This window comes from Arachis hypogaea, chromosome 5 (assembly GCF_003086295.3).
Source record: "Arachis hypogaea cultivar Tifrunner chromosome 5, arahy.Tifrunner.gnm2.J5K5, whole genome shotgun sequence".
In the NCBI taxonomy this organism is placed as follows: domain Eukaryota; kingdom Viridiplantae; phylum Streptophyta; class Magnoliopsida; order Fabales; family Fabaceae; genus Arachis; species Arachis hypogaea.
Window position 1 is genome coordinate 46,846,802 of NC_092040.1, and position 21,517 is coordinate 46,868,318.

The 21,517-nt window shown below is 35.8% G+C and overlaps 1 protein-coding gene across 2 annotated transcripts; it reads left to right on the forward strand.

Moving 5' to 3' along the window:
• Nucleotides 1–3,353: 3,353 nt before the first annotated feature.
• Nucleotides 3,354–10,632, forward strand: LOC112801558 (uncharacterized). 2 transcript variants are annotated; one of them, XM_025844364.3, is made up of 5 exons: nt 3,354–3,860; nt 6,196–6,428; nt 7,000–7,819; nt 8,223–10,367; nt 10,460–10,632. In XM_025844364.3, exons 2-5 carry the CDS (start codon nt 6,198–6,200, stop codon nt 10,474–10,476), a joined length of 3,213 nt encoding a protein of 1,070 aa, XP_025700149.1. In that variant the 5' UTR covers nt 3,354–3,860; nt 6,196–6,197; the 3' UTR covers nt 10,477–10,632. The 2 variants fall into 2 exon arrangements, with proteins under 2 accessions (XP_025700149.1, XP_025700148.1); XM_025844363.3 differs by having other exon boundaries at nt 3,356–3,860; nt 8,223–10,632.
• The last annotated feature ends 10,885 nt before the right edge of the window (nt 10,633–21,517 follow it).

Sequence of the window (21,517 nt, forward strand, 5' to 3'; positions counted from 1 at the left end):
CTTGCCATTATTATAGTCGAACTTCTTCTTTTTTCCTATTTTTGGGGGCAGAAGACGAGCCACCACAACTACTGGCACAAGCATGAGGTATATTCTTTCTTCGTTGAGAGTGTGACATTTTGATACATTAGAGTTTACAAACCCCTATTACGACAAACAGGAAGATGTACAGAGGAAAATGAGAGAATGAGGGAAGAATTTTTTTTCCACCAATGTTAAGGTTCTTAGGATTCGAAGGAATTGGAGAGGATGAACAGTGGTTCCATTGCGCCCTTTTCTTTTATTTATTTCAATAAATTTAATAATGTAATAATTCTATTTTGCACTGTATCACCCCAAATTGTCCACATTACATAATATCGTGCCACCTGGCCTCCACCACTACTGTCGAAAAAATTACTCAGGTCACGGAAGGGTAGAATTGACAACAAAATTTTATATTCGTGTGTTCAAATGACTCATTAAAAAAATTGAGAAGTACATCCGTCTATCGTGTGGTTTACCCAGTTAAAGTGTCTATGTTATTTATGTATCCGGTGTTAATATTGAAAAACAAAGTGCTTAGGGCCACGGCTAGAACTCTAAAAAACTGTGTTCAAGAATAAAAAAGAAATTAACTAGGAGAATCAATAATATCATCTGGATGTTAAGTTTCTAAGGATGCCAACATCTCTAAGATTCAATGGATAGTGAGATGCCAAAACTATTCAGAAGCAAAAAGCTTCTAAGTCTCGCTCATCTAATTAAAACTGAGCTTTATTGGGAACTTTGAAATTTATTTGTATCTTAATTTTCTTTTTATCCTACTGTGTTTTTAATTGCTTGGGGACAAGCAATAGTTTAAATTTGTTGTTGTGATGAGCGGATATTTTCTACGCTTTTGGACATTATTTTCATATAGTTTTTAGTGTGTTTTGTTTAGTTTCGAGTATAATTTTGACTATTTTTCCATAAAATAATATATTGACAAAGTCTATGTCAAGGTTGAGCTGATTTATGATTTGTATGATTAATGCTATTTTCTTCACGTTTATATGAATCTCTAGCAATATTATATAAGATATATCTGCTTTTATGAAATATATATATATATATATATATATATATATATATATATATATATATATATATATATATATATATATATATATATATATATTTGTTTATGTACCTTATTTACTCATGTAAATACTTAACGTTATATAAATCTATTTATAATGAGTGTGACAGATTCTATATTATATAACTAAATAAAGAGTTTAAAATCTTATGTGTTGATTAATAAGTAACATCCAACAAATACCATTTGTCATGACTAGGGATGGCAAGTGGGGAAGTCCGTCCCGTTCCGCTCCGTCCCGTCAGAAGCCCGCCTCGTCCTGCCTAATTAGGCGGTCTTAGAATCCTAGTCCGTCCCGCTTAACTGCGGGCTGGCGGGTTGGCGGGCTAAATCCGCCAAAGCTCCTCTTTTTTTTTTGACTATTAACTACTAAGTAATATATATAATTTCACAACCATATTAATAAATTTATAATTTCTAATGGCATAAAAAATTATATTTTTTATATTCACAAACATTAAAGTCTTTGTAATTATAAATATCTAATAAATATAATTATAAACCAAATTTTCATTCAAAATATAAGTATAAATATTCTCTCCAAAGCAAAATAAACATAATCCAAAACATAATTATAAATATTGTCTCCAAAATAACATAAAGATAATTCAAAACACTCAATTTTTATCTTCATACTCTTGGGGAGTGGATCCTCTCCAGTGAGAAAAAAACTGGATGATATCCAGTGTTCAATCTAACCATTCATTGCACTCTCTCTCTTATTTATTTCTGGGCCCACTCATAGAATCAAAGGTGATAGATCACACTGGATTCTATCAATTGTTAAAAAAACTGGAGAGGATCTTTTTCCATACTCTTGTAGGTTAGGTTGGGGGAAGTTAGGTTTTAGGAAAAAAATTGCAAAAATACCATCTCACTAAAAAAAACCTTAGCTCGGCGGAGAAGCCCGCCCCGCCAAAGCCCGTCAAAACTCGCGGTTTAAGCGGTGCGGGTTAGACGGGCTTTTGCTATTTGGCGGTCCCGATTTTCCAGCCCAGCCCGTTTTTTTTGGCGGGTTACGCGGGCCGGCCCGACGGATTTAGACCCGTTTGCCACTCCTAGTCATGACATACTAAAAATTAAATTATATAACTAGATAAGACTTAATTGATTTAAACTTTATGAAATAAAATAATACTTTATAACTGATGATAAATGTCACTATGGGACCAATATATTTCTATAAAGGTAATTGAATTTTTTATTTATATAGTATATAGTGGTCAAACAGTGGTGTTGAATAATTTTTTTTAAGTGGTTAACATATATATGACTTAATACTTTGAAAGACTCATGTAAATTAGTAGTATTTATTTGATATTGACAAAAAAAAGTTAAATAATAAGAAATTTTCGATTTCAGTTGGTCAACTCGAACTAAGTTCAAAAAATTAGCTATCATTCATTTTAAAAAATTTAGTTTTAATATATTCACGTCATATATATATATATTAAAAATTTTATACGTTTACCAATATTGACAATCGAATATATAGTGTCTTTTTCCACTTCAAGTAGTCTTTAACAAGTATCTTAATAATATTTGCTAGCAAAATCTTAAATTAAATTCAATTAATAATAATAATAAGAAGAATAAGAAGAATATTTATTGTAGGATTTTCCGTTACATATAAAAGTAGAAATTGATATCTGAGTGGCGAAAAGTAGGAAAGTGTAAAGAATCTAGAAATGACCAATTAATTGTTTGTGATATCCTGGAAAAGCACATAATATATATTCCATACTTTTTGATTAATTTTATGCATTATTATAGTAAAATGTTTTACGGAAATATTTGATCATATATTATTATATAAAAAATGATTATTCTTTAAAAACTATCTAAACGAATTATATGATAATCTATATTGTGAGTGTGTCAAATTTATTTTCATTTTCTTTTTCATAAGGTATATTATTACTATTTAAAAAAATTAAAGGAGAAATAACAAATTATATAGACACAAACAATTACTTGTTGACATATATTATTTGATATGTATGAAAATTTTAATTATATTACATTGAAAAATAATTATTTTATTATAATAAACTTAATTATTTGCGTAATTCTATTTATTTGTTAGAAAATATAATTAATACATATAAATATAATTCATATTTTGTGTTTATGAAATCTTTGCAAGGATAAAAATAGAGGCATAGAGAGAGAAAGAGAGAGGAGCGATAATAAAAAGCAGAGAATAAAAGGAGACCGGATGTTGACAAATTTCATGTCACTGTTCTTAGAAGGTCGTTTGTTTGGGTGAAGATTTCTTATCTGGGATCTCTCTCACTTCGCTCTCTTCCAAAAAAACCTCTTTCTCTCTCTAAAACCCCAAACAAAATTAAAAACTACAAAAAAGAAATAAAATAAACCACCAATTTTGTTTTCTTTTCTTCCTATTTCTTTCTCCTCTCTTTGTGTGTATTAGTGCAAGAGAGAGGGGGTAGTGGCTGGCACATTAGATCGAAATCTTCTTCTAACGGATTACGATCTAAGCTACTTCTTCAATGGTGTTGAAGCCGCAACCCCACTTTCTTATTTTTGTCTCATGATTCTTTTATCATTATTATTATTTTCTTTTAGTTTTAGTTACCCTTTTGGCTTCAACTACTGCTGATTCTAAAGGGGTCCTGAATTTCTTTTTTGGGTTCTTTGATGGTGTTGGTGCCTTAATAGTAGAAAAATTCCTTGTGGGGTTTCTTAAGAGGAGGTGATTAGAGGATGTGGGTTTGAGGTAATTTACTCATATACTCTCTCAAATTCTTTAGTTTTAATTAATTTATTTATTCGGTTTTTTTCTCACTCCATTATTTTATTTTATTTTATTTTTTTGTGAGAATTTTGATTTTAGTACTTTGTACATAGTTTTGTTTTGACTAGGATGAGTAATTCTTTTGGTACCTGTTGTTTGAGCGATTCTTCCAGTGAACCTTATAACATAGCTCTATATTCTTCTTCTTCTTCTTCTTCTTCTTGTTATTATTTTAATTTTACTTTGAATTTTGTGGATTGGAATGTTCTGATTATTGTTGCGTGGGTTTGTATGATTGTTGTATTCGATGTTCTTATTTTAATTTTGCCATTTCATTTGATTTCTTTTTTTATTCCTTGGATTGTTTTTTAACTCTAAATTGAAGTGAAGAACCTTAGTTCCCCCAAATTATGGATGAATTTTATGGTGTGCCTGGTTTTGTAACTGCTCCATTACAATGGAGATTTCTCATTTCAATGATGAGCCTATGATGTGTAATGGGAATTCTTGGTGCGTGTGATTACTTGGCCAAGTTCGGGGTTTAACTCATTTTGAACAGCACGGATATAAACTTGCACTACCTATTCTCTTTTGTCTGTCGTTGTCACTCCGATTCATTAACTCGAAGATTTTTGTCCGTCAAAAAGTGACTGGCAAACAAAAGGGAATGGAGGGAGTGTTATAAAAGCTCATCTAGTTTGCGTAGATTTGTTAGTATCACTTGTGGTTTTTCTGATTTATTACTATTTTTTCAGCTTCTTGTTATGGTTGGGGGTAATGGATAAATTTCTAGACGTTGTATGCGATTATTTTAAATGTGATTCAACGGCTGTGGTTATTACCATTTGCATTCTGCAAGTCAATGGCATACAAGTGGCATATTTTGAAGTGCCCTAATTTATAGCCGATATTTATGGTTCAAATTAAAGTTTTTCAACACAATTCTTTGAATACACGATTGGCATTTGTTCAATATTTAGGCTTGGTTTGGTAAAGCTTTTCGAAGAGGTGTTTGCGCTTTTTATCTCGTTTTGTGTTTGGTAAATCAAAAAGTTCATGTGTTTATGCTTGTAGCTTTTAAAAGGTAGGAGTGCTTTTAAAAGCACCTAAGGGGGATCTTTTCAAAGTTGGTTTGTGCTTATCAAAATTAAAGTCTTTAACTCTTACCTTTATGTCTATTATAGTATTTTTTTTTAATTTTAAAAATTATTTTACCAAACGCAATTGTTGTTGCTTGTGCTTATTGAAAGCCATTTTCAATTTGATTTACCAAACACAAATGCTACAACTTTTAAAAAGCCATTTTTTAAAAGCTAGCTTTTATAAGCTACTTTTGAAAAATAAAATCTTTACCAAACTAAGCCTTAATGTTATGAAGCGTTTCCAACACGGATAATGTAAGGTTGTTTCATTTTTCTGATGTTGCATTAGTATAGGCTTTAGAGACTAGTACTGTGTCTATAGCATGCTGTCCTAAGTTGGAGCTAACTTGGGATGCATTGGACTTCAATCAACAATTCCCTGATGTTACTGCTTCTTTTGGTAGTACAGTGTATCTGTGCCCTATTACAATTAGAATCAGTTGTGTATGCTACAATTTTCTGATACTTCTGAAATCTGGAGTTGTTAATTTTTACAGGTAGTTTATGTAGTTGTGATTTCTAAATTAAATATATGATGATTCATAGGATGTGCTGTCTCTCCTTTCCACCTTGCTCACAACTTTTTTCAGTACATATGATATTATTCACACACCATAAGGAGCATTGGGTTAAGTTTCTCAAGAGCTTGTGGTGTTGCACACTTTTTCTTCTTGTCTGTGTCTCAAATGCAATGAATGTGATGTTTTATATTTATTCATAAATTAACATGCTTGATAAGATGAAATTAGCCTCAGCTATGACTCTATGAGCAGGTTGTTGCCTATTTGCTTGCTCTAGAAAGCTAGCAATCAGTTTATCGTTGTTCCTAATTACATGGCTTCTGTTTTAGTTGAAGAAAATCCACATTTACTTTCAGGATTAAAGTTGATATATACCATCCACATTCATATTCTATTTGCTCATAACATCCACATTTGTGGATACTCGAGGCCTCTAAATTCATGATACTGAAGGCCTTAAGTATCGGTGAATTGATATTGCATGCAACCACATTGTATGTTTCGTGTTCTCAGTTTGTCTTTGGTACATTTGTAATTTGTTATCTGGTTGCTTTTTTGAACTTGTGTCTGTGGTTAGATGCAAAGCAGCATTAGTAAATGTTACTATTAATGCTAATGTGATAAACACTTGCATATCTTTTTCATTATTACCAGGAATGGGAACCAAAGTCCAGAAATTTTCAGGGTATTACTCAATGAGAGATCTTAATGAGGAATCTAGTAGTTGTGGTTGGCCCCTTTTATATGGAGAGAATAAAGCACTGACAAATGGGCAGTATTATAATAATTACCTGCCAAGTTCTACTACTGCAGATGCGTGTTCAGTGTATGATAAGGATTTTGTGAAGCAGATGATGCTTGAGCATGAGGCCACATTTAAGAGTCAGGTATGGAGGGTTTAGTTTCTTAGTTTCTTTTTATCTGTTGCCTTATAACTTGAATAGTATGCATAATGTTATTGGGGTGTTATGTTTTGAGTCTTAGTAGTCTATTTAGCAACAAAAGAGAGGCCCGATTTATTGTATATTTGACTTTTAGAACAAATCCTCTAAAGTGAGGAGATTTATAAAGTAATAAAGTGAGGGGTTTATAACCATTAAATTTCTAACTTCTATCGTGTATGAGCCCCACAACCTTGGTTTAAGGGTGATTAAACTCCTACTTCCTTACTTTACCAACTTCCTCACTTTAAAGAAGCTTGATCCTTGACTTTCATGCTTCTTTAGAGCTTGTTCTATTAAAATGTGGCATTTTCAATTTTGTATTTGTTGTTGACTACTTTGTAACTTATTGACAATAATACAATATGTTGTTGCATGAACATGTTTAATCTATTTTAGATGTATGGTTTTCTTTTATTATGACTCAAGTGATTTCTTGTTTGGCTCAATTTCTTCATGTGTCCCCTACGAGTATTTGAACCTGTTAATATTGATTACACTATATATTTTCAATCAGGTATATGAACTTCACCGTTTATACAGAATACAAAGGGATTTGATGAATGAAGCTAAAAGGAAAGAATTACACAAAAACCATATACCTGTTGAAGCATCGTATTCCACATGTCCCTTGGCTTCTCAAATTACAACTGAAGATGGCCAAAAATCACATATCTCTGATTTTCTTGTAGGAAGCTCCACTTGTGCTAAAACATCTGCTTCGGCTATTGAAGGCATTCATACTCCTTTGGGGTCTATTAAAGGAATCGGCAAAGAAAGCAAACCATTTCCATCCCCAAATGGGTCTAGTTCAAAAGATGTCGAGTTGCTTGAGTCTAGACCCTCAAAAGTGAGGAGGCGAATGTTTGACCTTCAGCTCCCTGCTAATGAGTACATTGATACCGACGAAAGTGAAAAGCTTAATGATGAAAAGTTTAGTGGACCAGCTATGTTTTTTCCTGATAGAAATGGTAATACTGGAAAGGAGGGTGTTAAGAAGCTTTTTTGTGGCAATGGTGGGAAGACTGTTACCCTGGGGGAAACTTCCAACTCGGAGCAATGTTCGGGAAGAAATGGTTTGGCTGACTTAAATGAACCTGTTCAAGTGGAAGAAACAAATGATTCTCCATATGTTGAGCTCCGTAACCATGATCCTTGTCAAGTGGCAACTGAATGCTCTGAGCATTCTGCCACCAAGAAAAAGACAGAGTTTTTTGGTTCATCCAGGGATCATTTCCTCAATTCACATCAAGGAACTGATAGTTGGGTCCAAAGTAATGGATATTTGGAGAACAATGGGAATGGAAAAAGTTGGATTCCATCAGTGGCTGATACAGGTTAGTTGTCTTCTGAGTTGCTTCATTTTTGTTTCTCCAATCCTCTGCCCGCTCCCCACCATTCTTCTTTAGAAGTTTTTATATTGAATTTTGAATCCGGTTACCAGATAAATTTCTTAGAAAATCTGATAATGAATCCAGGTTAGTATGTCTTACATTTTGCTAAAATTGCCGATAGAACTTGGAATTTTGTGGTGTCTTAGAGCTGATAGGTTATGTACTCTGTTCTGTTCTTGTTTGAAACTATAAAATTCTCCATATAATTTTAAATTATATCCCCCTCCCCTCTTCTTTTAAAATTATAATTTAGATAATCCATTTGTTTTGTGTATCTCCTCTTTTTAAGTATGTTCTTGTATAATTTATTTATCGATAGCAGCAACTACTTTTTCAATGTTGATAGGGCGTGTTAAAAGCAATCTACAATCCATCCCTCAAGTCTTGAAACTAGAGAAATCACATTTATCTTCCCAAACAATGCAAGATGGACATAGCAAAGCTCATGAATCCACATCTGATTATCTGATTGGTCAAAGCAAGGCTGATTTGTGGAGGGAAAGGAATGTTAATGCTTTAGATATCGATGAAAGAAATCATGAACACACTGTTAACAGGCATCCCAGTCTCTTTGCAGTTTCACCTTCATCTGATTTATCTAAATCCTGGTCTAATCTGGCTTCTTCTTGGGAAATGGCAAATGGAAACCTAAACCAAAAGTTGATATCAGTTCAGAAACCTCCATTTTTAAAGGCATTGGATGCCTTGAGTAGGAGTTCTCAGTCGCATCAAAGCAATGGAGTTTTGGAAGCTAGTTGGCCTCAGAACATCAATTCAAAGCCTGACCCGGGTTTTCATTGTGATGTACCTGTACAGAATGGGTTTTACCCTGGGTTGTCATCGTATTGTTCCAAGGAACCATCAACAAACATCTCTTCAATTAGCTATGACCGCCTCAATCACGATAATGATTGTAAGATAATTCCTCAACATTTCATCAACAATCTTTCATCAAAATCCTGTAAGGGTTCAAATTCAAATTGCAACGATGTGAAGGCTGGAAAAGGTATTGACTTGAATGTGTTGCTTTCAAATGGTTCATCCATGGATGGAGAGAAAGAGCACGAGGATCATGTTGTATTGCCTTGGCTAAGAGCAAAGACAATGTGTAAGAATGAGGTAGAAAATGCTGATAGGTGCATAACTATAGGAGAGTCAAGCTTCTCACATGTTGCATCAAAGTCCAACAAAGGGAAAACTGGACAGGGGGCTAGCGGAACATTTTTGCATATTGTTCCTTCCGTTTCAGGTTCTAATGAAATTGAGCAAAGCAGGATGAAGTTGAGTGAATTCTCTGGTAACAAGAAAATTCTTGGTGTCCCCATATTTGATATTCCTCATGTTTCTCCTAAGAAGGAGGTCTCTTCAAATACACCTCCATCCATGCCAATCCGTAATCCATGCGATCTAGAACCGGCAGAAAATAGTAGGAAAACCCGGATATTTGATATTAATTTGCCTTGCGATGATGCTGCTGCTCTTGAATTGGATGAAGTAGTGAATGAAACTATTGTTACTAAGGAAAGATCTTCAACATCAAAGCCCAACTCTAGGATTCAAATCGACCTGAACTTGAGTATGAGTGATGATGAAGCTTCTTTGATGTCTATTCCAAGTGCCAATGAAAAAGTGCATACAGAGATAGATCTGGAAGTCCGTGCTGTTCCCGAGACTGAGGAGGATACCATAACTGAAGAAAAGCAGCTTGAAACTTCTCTATCATCAGGAGAAGGTCCTGAAGAGAAAGTTGAACAGCCACAACAGCCACAGGATGAACTTGTGAGAAATGCCGCAGAGGCAATTGTTGCTTTATCATTGGTTCCTTGTGATCAAGTTGATGGTGTGATGTGTAGCTTGTTGGAAAGTCCAATGCAGGACCCGCTAAGTTGGTTTGCAGATTTAATTTCTTCTTCTAAGGACAATCTTGAGAGTACATGCGATGATTCGAGGGGAAAAGATGGTGAGGACAATGAGGGATGTTCGACTATTGTTCTGGAGGAATTGGACTACTTCGAGTCCATGACATTGAAACTGACAGAGACCAAGGAAGAGGACTACATGCCGAAACCTATTGTTCCGGAGGACTTCAAAATTGAAGAAACAACACAATTGTTGCCTACTCGGGCAAGAAAGGGACCTGCAAGGAGAGGGAGGCAGCGGAGGGACTTCCAACGGGACATCCTTCCAGGCCTTGCGTCTTTATCGAGACATGAAGTAACAGAAGACCTTCAGATATTTGGAGGGCTTATGAGAGCTACAGGCCATTCATGGCATTCAGGGTTAACTAGGAGAAATTCTTCTAGGAATGGCTGTGGCCGGGGAAGGAGAAAGGCGCAAGTTAACCCGTCTCCCCCTCCGCCGCCAGTAGCCAATGAAACTTGCACTCCACTGATCCAGCAACTTAATAATATCGAAGTGGGGCTGGAGGATAGAAGCCTAACAGGCTGGGGCAAGACAACCAGAAGGCCACGGAGGCAAAGGTGCCCAGCAGGTAATCCTCCGTCGATCCCATTAACCTAGTCACTGTTAGAGGCTTAAAAAATTTTTAGATGAGAAAATTTATTTAGGGGTATGAACTAGCAGGATCAGTTCCAAATTGACAGGGGAACACACATGATGATTGTTCCTTAGCCATGGGGATTTCTTGTACATTTTCTTCAATCCCGGATTCGGGTAAATATGCTTGATTTTCAACAATCTCCAGGTGATACAACTTGTATTATTCTTGAATAATGTTGCATGATTTGTTCTGATTATTATCACTTTATAGAACTCGATATATATATATATATATATATATATATATATATATATATATATATATATAGTAAAATAGCAGTGTTGGTTAATCTGGTAACACGTCGTTTTATGTAGTTATTAGTGGAAATCAGGTACATATGTTAGTAGAGGACGAAGACATACTAGGGGTAAAATAGGAAAATAGAAATGTTGCCTTCGACCAAATGGGATATATATAATCCCTACTAATATTCTAGTGATTCAAATTAAATAAATAAATAAATAAATAGAAATAAAAGAACATCGAGCACGTGTAAAATTCTCTCTTGATGGAGTTTCATATTGTTTCAAAAAGTTGAAAGAGTGCACATGACTGAATTGTTGATCAATCTAGTGCATAATATGTGGTAGTGCACATTATTCCTGTGCCATTCTGACGAAAATGCTTCCTGGGGTGCGGAAAATGAATAAATAATTTAATTTAATGTTGGTTGAAGATAAAAAAATTCTCAAAATTCAGAGCATAATCTATTACTAACTTTATTGAATAGGCAACAAATTCTTCCGGTTTAAATTTAATTAAATAAAATGGATTAATTTCAAATTTGGATAAAACGAAAAAACGGGTCCTACAACCTGTGTAAGTTTATTTCTCTTTTTGTATAATATATTTAATTAAATAAATGAATACAGAACATATCGATAAGTATGCAGTAACACTTTTTATTATAGAATAAATTTATATTAAGATGTTATTTTTTATTACAACATATAAAATATAAAATAATTAAATTTTATTTATATTACTTGATATATGATAGATTATTTTATATTAAAATTAAAATAACTTGAATAATTTTTGTTAAGAAAGATTATTATTTAATATAAAAATATTATTAAAAAATATGTTTATTTAAAAGATTACATACACAATTATTAATTTGTTAAGAAAACAAAAGTTTAATAATATTTGATTTTTTTGTTTTATCTTAGTTATACTTATAAACAATAAAAATAGAAAAAAGACTATTTTTTGTATTCTGACCCAAAAATATAAAGCCAAACCCAATAAAGATAAAGGTCCACCAAATAAGGTGGTCTTTTTCTACATATTCAACCTCATAAGAGGTCGAGTACGCGACATAGAATCGGCTCTTTTACATTTGAATAGGCAACTGAATCCTAAAATATCTCCTACTATTTCTCTACTCTATCTAGAAGAAAAATCTTAACAAAGTTAATAAAGGGAACCGTTATCCAGCAATAAAGGTGAAACTACCCAAAAAGGTGGTTATCTATTCTACTATAAGTACCCTAACACTTCTCAGGTATATTCAAGTCCCAATCTACTAAAAACCTGCTTAAAGCCTTTGCTAACTTAAGTATTGGAGTCTCTTACAGGTACCACCCCTCACCTCCTCACGAGGAACTCGGACGACAGCACCTCGACACCAGCACAAGTCAGATGCTGCTTCAAAAAGAGTCTGGACCTCATGCTCAGACCCAAATAACCGTTTCAGGTTCCTCGGAACATTAGCGCCATTGCCGGGGACCTGAAAGTCTACATTTGCGTATGGTGGACAACCAATATGAGGATGGTCACATGGCATCTAAGTTGGAACCAGAACCCTACCATGACGACTTGATGCTAGAATTACCTCCACCTCGAGAGAGAACAAACATCACTCATGGAGAAGAGACGTCGGGAAACCTTCATCCACGACAGATTCATTCAGTGGTCCCCCCTTCCGAAGATGAACCTCCCCATCCAACAGAAATACTTGGATTAGTTCACAGCCATCGTGGACGATTAGAACAACTCGAGTTGGAGGATGAGCGACAACGAGAAGCAGAACGAAAATTACGAAGTGAAGTACGACGATGAAAAGAATTGGAAGAAAAGCTCTTGAGAATAGAAGTCGACTTCTGAAGACGAAGCAATTGGGAGGAAAGCCCTCTAGGAGGTGAAGATACGTTTGTTGAAGAGATCATGCGAGCTACGGTTCCTAGAAATTTCAAAACTCCCGACATGAATCTCTACGACGGAACAAACCGATCCAAGGCATCACCTCAGCAATTTCAAAAGTCAGATGTAACTAGCTAATGCCTTTAATGTGAGTCGCTGCAAAAACTTCCCGACAACTTTGACCAAAGCTACAATGAAGTGGTTCGATAACTTATCTCCCATGTTGGTAGCTTTCTTTGACGACCTGGCAAGGAAGTTCCTTACCATATTTTCAATATAAAAAGACAAAGTAAAACACGTTCCAAGCCTGCTAGGGGTTAAACAAGAAGTTGGAGAGACGCGTTGAGGCTATATGGAGAGATTTAACAAAGCCTGCTTGGAAATACAAAACCTACCTACTGAAGCAGTGATAATGGGGTTGGTTAATAGCCTTAGAGAAGGGCCGTTCTCCTAATCCATATCCAAGTGACACCTGACTTTCTTGTATGAAGTACAAGAGCGGGCAGAAAAATACATCAACATGGAGAAAAATTCTCGACTTAGAGAGCCTCTCCCGAGGCCCAACCTGTCCTACCCAACTCGGGACAAGGAAAAAGTAGCTAAGAAAAAGGAAGAGTATAACTCGAAAAAACCTCGAAGGTATCATAACTACACCCCACTCTATTTTTGTAGATGTATATAGGGAGATATGCCATATGGAGAAGCTTCCACTCCCTCGCCCTATCAAATATAAAAAGGCATGAAGCCAGACAGAATACTGTGAGTACCACAAGCTCTATGGACATTCTGCCAATGATTGTTATGATTTAAAGAATGTCATAGAAAAATTGGCCAGAGAAGATCGGCTAGACAGGTACTTGGCTAAAAGATCGGACAATCAAAGAAAAAGGAAGAGAGATGAAGATGGAGGTCAGCAAGAACATCCCCCGCCAACTCCTGAACAACACATACACATGATAAATGGAGGGTTTTCTAGAAGAGGAATCTCAAAATCCTCACGTAAGAGGAATCTCAAAGAGGTGTACCAAATCGGGGAAGACAATAGAATTCCCAATTTACCAACCATCTCTTTCACCAAAAAAGACGCACAAAGAGTGACTCCAGGGCACGATAACTGATGATTGGATTTTTGACGGTTTAGAATTTCACTAATGAAATCTCGTTTTTAAGTATAGTCTATAAACCAACAATAATCCTTTCATACAAAAATTTGTTTGTCACAAGTACAAACCCCTAAAATCTATAAACCGAAGTATTTAAACCTCGATTCGTTCTCCATAAGAATTGCGATAAAGTGCCTTGCTATTGGTTATGAGGTATGTTTGGGGTTTTTAAGATATTAGACAAAAAAAAATGTAAATTGCAAAGAAAATAAACTAACAACTAACTAAACTCTTGGCAAGATATAAGAACTAGAAATCCTATCCTAGTTATCCTCCTCAATTATGACCACAAGTTGTTCATTGCTCCCACTTAGTTAACCTCTAACCATGGAGGGAAGTCAAGTGGATGAATCAATTTGATTCCTCAAGTCCTAATCAACTCCTAAAGGAGAGACTAGCGTTAGAGGCATTCAAATCAATTAGCAACTTCTAATTATCAATCAACAAAGGAATTAAATAACTCAAGAGTCACTAATTACTCAACCAAAGCCAAGAGGAACAAAATCTATACTAAAATCCAACCAAGCATTTCATCAAATACTTGGAAGGCATAAAAGGAAAGCATAGTAAAATTGCAAGGAAAGTAAATCTACACTACTCAATTACAAGTAATTAAACAACAACAATTAAAGGAAATAAGATCTACATAAATTACCTCAAATTTCATTAAAGGAAAATAGAGGAAGAAAGAGTGCATCAACAGCAAAGTAACAATTACAAGAATGATATACAAAAGTAGAGATGGGAAGAGTAGAGGAACAAGAATTGATAAAGGAAACGTGAATCAAAGCATGAAATTAAACTAGATCTAAGAACTAAACCTAATCTACCTCTATCCTAATCCTAGAGAGAAGTGAGAGCTTCTCTCTCTAAAACTAACTCTAAACTAATCCTAATGAGTGTGAATGATGGAATCCCCCTTGCTCTTCAATCCTTGGCTTTAAATAGCATTTTTGGCGCCAAAGTTGGTTAGGATTGGGCCCCACAACCCTTCTGAATTCGCTGGCCATGTTTTCTATTTAAAAATCATGTGCAGCCTTCGGCGCGGACACATAGCGTGTGCGTGCGTGTCCATGAGTTAGTTTGCAATCCGCGCGGAGGCGTACAGTGCGCGCGCGCCCTTGGCGTTTTCCAAATCTTTGGCTTTTCATGATTTCTTCGCTTTGCATGCTTTCCTCTTCACTCCTTTGATCCATTCCCAACCTTTTCAATCGGAGATCACTAACAAACACATCAAGGCATCTAGGGGAATCAAAGGGAGATTAAAATCATCAAGTTAAAGGCTTAAAAAACATGTTTTCACACTTAAGCACAAATTAAGGGACAATCATGAAACCATGCTATTTCATTGAATAAATGTGGGTAAAAGGTGATAAAATTCTCTAAAATCAATACAAGATAAACCCTAAATATGGGGTTTATCAACCTTTCCACATTTAAACCAAGCATGTCCTCATGCTTAAACCAAGAATGAAGTAAGGCACTCCGCCTGGGGAGTACGGTCGCAAGACCGAAACTCAAAGGAATTGACGGGGGCCTAGATAGATAGGGGGAATTTATTCAATGGAAACTAATCAAATGCAATCTACCTATATGCAACTATCGACATGAATGCAATTGCTCAGTCGAAATAAATCAATTCCTCAAGAATACATATATAAGCATAAGGGCCAAAGGTATTAACAAGTCTAATCCACAATTGGATTGAGTTGTTAAATATTTTTACAAACTTGCATAAAAAGTGATGATTGTAGGTGTAAACATGTAATCGAGTATCAAACCCTCACCAGATGTATTTGCACTCTATTCGCTCAAGTGTTTAGGGTTGATTCTCTCAATTCTCTCCTAATCATGCTTTCTAAGATTTGTTTTTCTTTTAACAATCAACATATATTTAATGCATGCATACATCTATCATGAGATCTTATCTTTAGGTTGTAATGGGGTTAGGGTCAAGGTAGGATGCATATATGGTTAAGTGAGCTTGGAATTTGAATTTTTGATAAGCTTAAACTTCCCACCTAACCTATGACATCCTATACAATTTCAAAGCTAACCTAACTACCCATTCTTCTCACTTTTTCACATACTCATGTATTTTCTTTTCATTTCACAACACTTATGCATCGATTTTATTGAGCTACACTTTGCTTTGGGGCATTTTGTCCCCTTTTTATTGTTTTTCTTCTTTTTCTTTCTTTTTCTACTTTTTTTTCTTTTTCTTTTCTTTTTCACATATATTTTTTCTTTTTCTTTTATTTTTTTCTCATTTTTTATTTTTCTTTCTTTCAAGCTACATACAAGAACATCAATGCATAAGGTCTATACATTTTAATTAATACATGAGTATGTACCCAATTCCCAATATTTTCAATAACAATCCAAAACTACCCTTTTATTCACCCAATGTCCCAAGATTTTCCACACTTGAATGTTACACACACACTAGCCTAAGCTAATCAAAGATCCAAATAAGGACATTTATTGTTTTTCGCTTCAGGCTTGTAATGTGCTAAATAAAGAACAAAGTGGGTTAATCATAGGCTCAAAGTTGGCTAACAATGGAAGATAAAAGGTAATGCTATTTGGGTAAGTGAGCTAATGAAATGATGGGCTCAATCATATAAATGCATGAATATACAAAATAATGGAAAGAGAGAATCAAACAAATCAAAGATCACAATCATAGAGAGAGAATAATGCACACAAGAGGGAAAAATAAGTGGTTATAAGATGTGACCACACCATTAGGCTCAAATCTCACAAGCTTGTGTTCTTAGCTCAAAAACATGATCCACAATATATATAATTCAAGCAAGTTTAATGAAAAGTTTTCACTCAAATCAATTGGTGCCCTATAGATAATTTTCTCGAAAAATTTCATTATTTTGACTAAGCTTATTGTGTATATATATGCAAAATTAAGAAAATGCAGGTAAAAATCCCAAAAACCTAAAATGAAATGCAAAAGTGTTGGGATTAGAAATTTGTCACCCAAAATCGCCGATTGGTCAGCCGACCTCCCCACACTTAAAAGTTTGCACCGTCCTCGGTGCACTCAAAGATGAGCAAGGGGGTACGGCGACTCTCCGGATTGCTACCTTCAGCTGGTAGGTTAACCGGTGCTGCGTGTTCTTAGTCTTGCTCCCGTTATTACTTGTGGTGCATCCATCATGAAAAATAAAAATATAACACCATAAGATGAGAAGATATAAAAGCAAGGAAGCATGCATTGTTGGAATGAGGTAAATCACTAGGATTGAGTGAGTGAATTAATGTGACATTAATAAAAGTGAGTGTACATTCTAAGTTGCGTGCGGTTTAGAGCACACATTAGCATAAAAGACTAAGTCACAATAGAAGCAAGCTCTTTACTCATTCTAGTGTGCTTGAAATGCTTTAAGTGAACTTGTAAGGTAAAACAAGCATTGAAGAAGCATGAAAGCATTCAAGCTAAAACATATGGATGCATATGAACAAGAAGTACAATGCATTAAAGTAATCGCACAACATCATCCATCAAGAGATTGCCTAGGCAGAGAAAAGGATTCAAACCACATGGTGGCCAAATCATGCAATTCAAAAAGATTAAACATGCTTGAAGGCATTTCTCATCACTTGGTATTCTTAAAAGGTAAGCATGAAAAACTCAAAACCAAGTAGTAAAATATAACCTCAACAATAGAGTCCAACAAAGATTATAAACATAATGATGTTAAGATAACATCCCTTTTTAATACTCAACAGCAATTAATGGTAAACAAAAATTAACAATCCAACATTTACAATGAAAAAGAGAAAATGAAATGAAAACTACCTAAAGCTAACTAAGCAACTAACTAACTAACTAATTAGTTAACTAAAATAAATGGTTATCAATGGTGTTTGGGAGTGTTGGATGGAGGGGGGTAGAAGAAGGGAAGAAGAAAGGAGGAGGAAAGAAATGGAAAGAGGAGAATAAAAGAAATGTAGTAAAGGAAGGACATCCGCGTGTACGCGCGCATGCCGCGCGCGCGGGTGGTATAGGAATGGGCGTGACGCGTACGAGCAAGATACGCGTACGTGTGCATGGTAAACCAGAGATGAGGTGCGCACGCATCCATCGCGCTTACGCGCGGGTTGATGTTTGTGCCTCAGGCACAAAGTTCGCACAGTGCGGGTGCAACTCTCGGGTCATTGGTTGGGGGTGGAACTTCTACATCCACGCGGACGCGTCATGTACGCGTGTGCGTGGAATGGCCGAAAAGCTTGGGTAGGCGTACGCGCACCATACGTGTACGTGTGGATGGTGCTCTGTTTTTTTAAAAAATTTTCTATATTTTTGCAACAATCCAAGCATTCCAAACCTCCAAACAGCTACCAAAACACCATAAAACCTTATTTAACATACTAAACTACCAAATAAACTCAGCAAACTAAACTAAACATGAAATTAACCTAATTACCAATATGTACAAAAGAGAAAAATGAAAAGAATTTACCATGGTGGAGTGCCTCCCACCTATCACTTTTGTTTATTGTCCTTAAGTTGGACTTATGGGGAGCTTCTCTCAAGGTGGCTTGTGCTTAAACTCATCTTGGAACATCCACCAATGCTTGGTTTTCCAATAAGCTCCATCGTTCAAAATTAATAGCTCCAAGCTTGGAGCTCTATACACACACCATGGGCTCCCAAAGTTGATCCTTATGTATTCCTAGATCCCATATTTTGTTTTCACACCCATCTCCAAGTTGATTATCATTAGTCCATGTGGGTGGTGAGCAAAGTGAATTCTCAAAAAAATGACCAAACATAATCCTAGACCCAAGCAATCTAGTTCTATACCAACTCTTGCTATTAAGCTTTGAACATGTAACCATGGTGAACCTAGAATAGCTTTTCCAACCACTGACCATCTCCCTTTTACTCTTAAAGCCATAAATATGTCTAAGTTGACCATCCGTTTCAACCAAACCATATTCAAGGAGAATAATAAAGCATAAGTATAAGGAATATACCCACTTAAATGAAAGAATGGATGGTGGTGGCTTGGAGAGAGGTATCTCCAATGTCCTTGCAAGCTCTACTCCCTTGTTTGCTTCCTTGTCAATCTCCACCTCTTCATAAACTTCTTCATTCTCAATCCTTTGTTCATCAACTTCATCTAACTCTTCTCCATCACTCAAGTCATAAATTGGAGGACGAGAGAAATCTACCTCCACATCACTTTCAAATTCATTAGGAGAAGGTTCTTCAAATTCAAAGGATTCTTCACCAAGAAGATTGGATGCATGATCTTCATCATCAAGGGAGCTCAATTCTTGTTTCATTCCCTCCAAGTCTTCATTCGAAATTTGTTTTGGAGGTTGTGCACTCTCCTCCTCAACATCAAATTCAATCTTCTTGGAGGAATTTTCTTCAACTCGAGGTTCCCATGGAGGTTCCGCATCTCCTAAGTCTTCAACCACTTCTTCCTCTTCTTCAATGATCATAGGTTCCTCCAATTATTCTAACACAAAGTAGCATTCTTCATTCTCCACCGGAGTTTCCAATCTCTCTTTCATGTTATACTCTTCATTTAATTCTCCACATGTAGCCATGGGAATTCTTTGAGTATTCAAGCATTGGGAGGCTAATCGGCTTACTACCTTGGTCAAGGTAGCCACAAATTGTTGCACATCCCTTTTTATTTCATCTTGCCCTTGAAGAAGAACACCAAGGGTTTCATCCATGAGAGATTGAGGTGGATAGGAGGGTTCATTGTCTTGGAGAAAGGATTCATGATAGGAAAGTGGTTCTTCTTGGTAAGGGTGTGGAGGTGGTGGTTCTTGGGAGTATTGATATTGGAATGGTGGTGTTCTATGTATGGCTCATATGGTTCAAAATGTGGTTGGTATGGTGGATATGGATCGGGGTCATGTAAAGGTGTTTGGTGAAAAGAGGCTTGTGAGTGTGGTTGAGGTTCATGTTGAGGATATGATTCATAGGCATATGGTGGTGGTTCTTGAAAGTCACAAGGAGATTCACCATAGCCATTGGATTGGTATGCATCATAGAATAGCTATTCTTTATAGTGCATTGGTGGAGGTTGTTGCCATGAGGATTGATCATATGCATATGGTTCCTCCCACCTTTGAATATCCCATCCTTGATACATCTCTTCATTGTAATCTCCACTTCCTACAACATAGTTGTAATCACACTCATAGCCAAAGTGAGAATTCATGATGAAAAGAGAAAACAAAAATCAAAAGCTAATAGAAAACAAGAGAAACAAAATTCTACAACTAGCAAATAAAGCAACAAGCAAGATATTTACACTATTAACATATGTACAATAACCAATAACATAACACCATTGCAATTTCCCAGCAACGGCGCCATTTTGATGAACGAAATTTTGTATGTCGATATAGAATTTAGTAGTGAATACAATCGTGAGTATAGTCTAATCGACACTCAAATCTCGCATCAAACAATTCTACAATCTACAGTCGAGAGTATTAATCCCGAGTCGTCCTCCCTTGGACTTGCATTAGAGTGCTCAATGTTGCTTAGGAAGTCAAAGTCTTTTGTGATTTTTGAAAGTTGTTATGAGAGTACAAGCTAACAAAGTTTAAACAACAAACAAACAATATTAAAGAACTTGGCCAAGGGTGAGCATTGGAAGTTCCATCACCATAGCTTCCTTCAATTATGATGACAATTGAGTCTTGCTTCACTTAGTTGACCCTTAATTATAGAGGAGATTCAAGTGAAAGTAACTAGCTTGGTCACAAGTCCTAGCTTCACCCTAGGTGATGATAGCTTTAGTGCACTCCAAATCAATTAGCAATTCTTAATTCTCAATCAACAATTGATATCCACTATTCAAGTATCTCCAATAGTTCATTCCTTAAGCCAAGTAAAAGATTTCTACTCTATGGCTAGTGCTATCATTTTATCAAACATTTGGTGAGCATTCACAAGAGACATTATGTAATTGAGATGAAGAGTTGAAACTAAGAGATCTAAATCACATAATCATCAACAATTGAACAATTGCAAGTAAATGGATATGAAAATACCTCAATTCACTAGTCCAAATCCAAGTAACAAAGTCAAAGCTAGATCCAAAGTGAGAGGATCAAAAGAACACAAATTGAGAATAGGAGAAGAGTAGATATACTAATTGCATCAAAGTAAAAGTGAATTACAATAGATCTCACCAAGAGAATCAAAGGAGAATTGCAATGGAGAATGAAATCCTAGAGAGAGGTTGGAGATTCTCTCTCTACCCAAATTGTAACCAACCCTAGGAAAAATATCTAAAGAAAAAGTAAAAATGAGTGAATCTCCTTAACCCTTCAATCTTTGGCCTTCTTAAGCTTTTCCCACCAAAGCTATACCCCAAAATAGGGTCTCTAACTGCCTCCACGCTCTGGTCACGTGGTTTCTTAAAAAATCATGTGCGACCATCAGCGTGTACGTGCACGCGCCCCTGGGGTAATCGCAATCCACGCGAAGGCGTAACGCGCGCGGGCGCGTCTATGAGGATCATAGTCCAGCCGCTAAACGTGCCGGCTCGTAGCTTGGCTCCTGGCTTTGGCTCCTGGCGGCTCAAATCTACACGGACGCGCCATGTGCGCATGCGCGTCACTGCTGAAATTCCTAAAGCTTAATTTTTCCATGATCCTTTCCTTTATGCGTGCTCCCATTCTCCCCTCCAAGTCATCCTTGTCCTATAAACTCTGAAACCACTTAACACACTGATCACAGTATCGAATGATACTAAGGGAGGATTAAAAATAGAT

Bases quoted from the DNA above. Each gene is read 5' to 3' on its own strand.
- LOC112801558 (XM_025844363.3), top strand. From the start codon at position 6,198: ATGGGAACCAAAGTCCAGAAATTTTCAGGGTATTACTCAATGAGAGAT. The intron at 6,429-6,999 runs GTATGGAGGGTT...ATTTTCAATCAG, and splicing joins AGGCCACATTTAAGAGTCAG to GTATATGAACTTCACCGTTT. The intron at 7,820-8,222 runs GTTAGTTGTCTT...CAATGTTGATAG, and splicing joins TCCATCAGTGGCTGATACAG to GGCGTGTTAAAAGCAATCTA.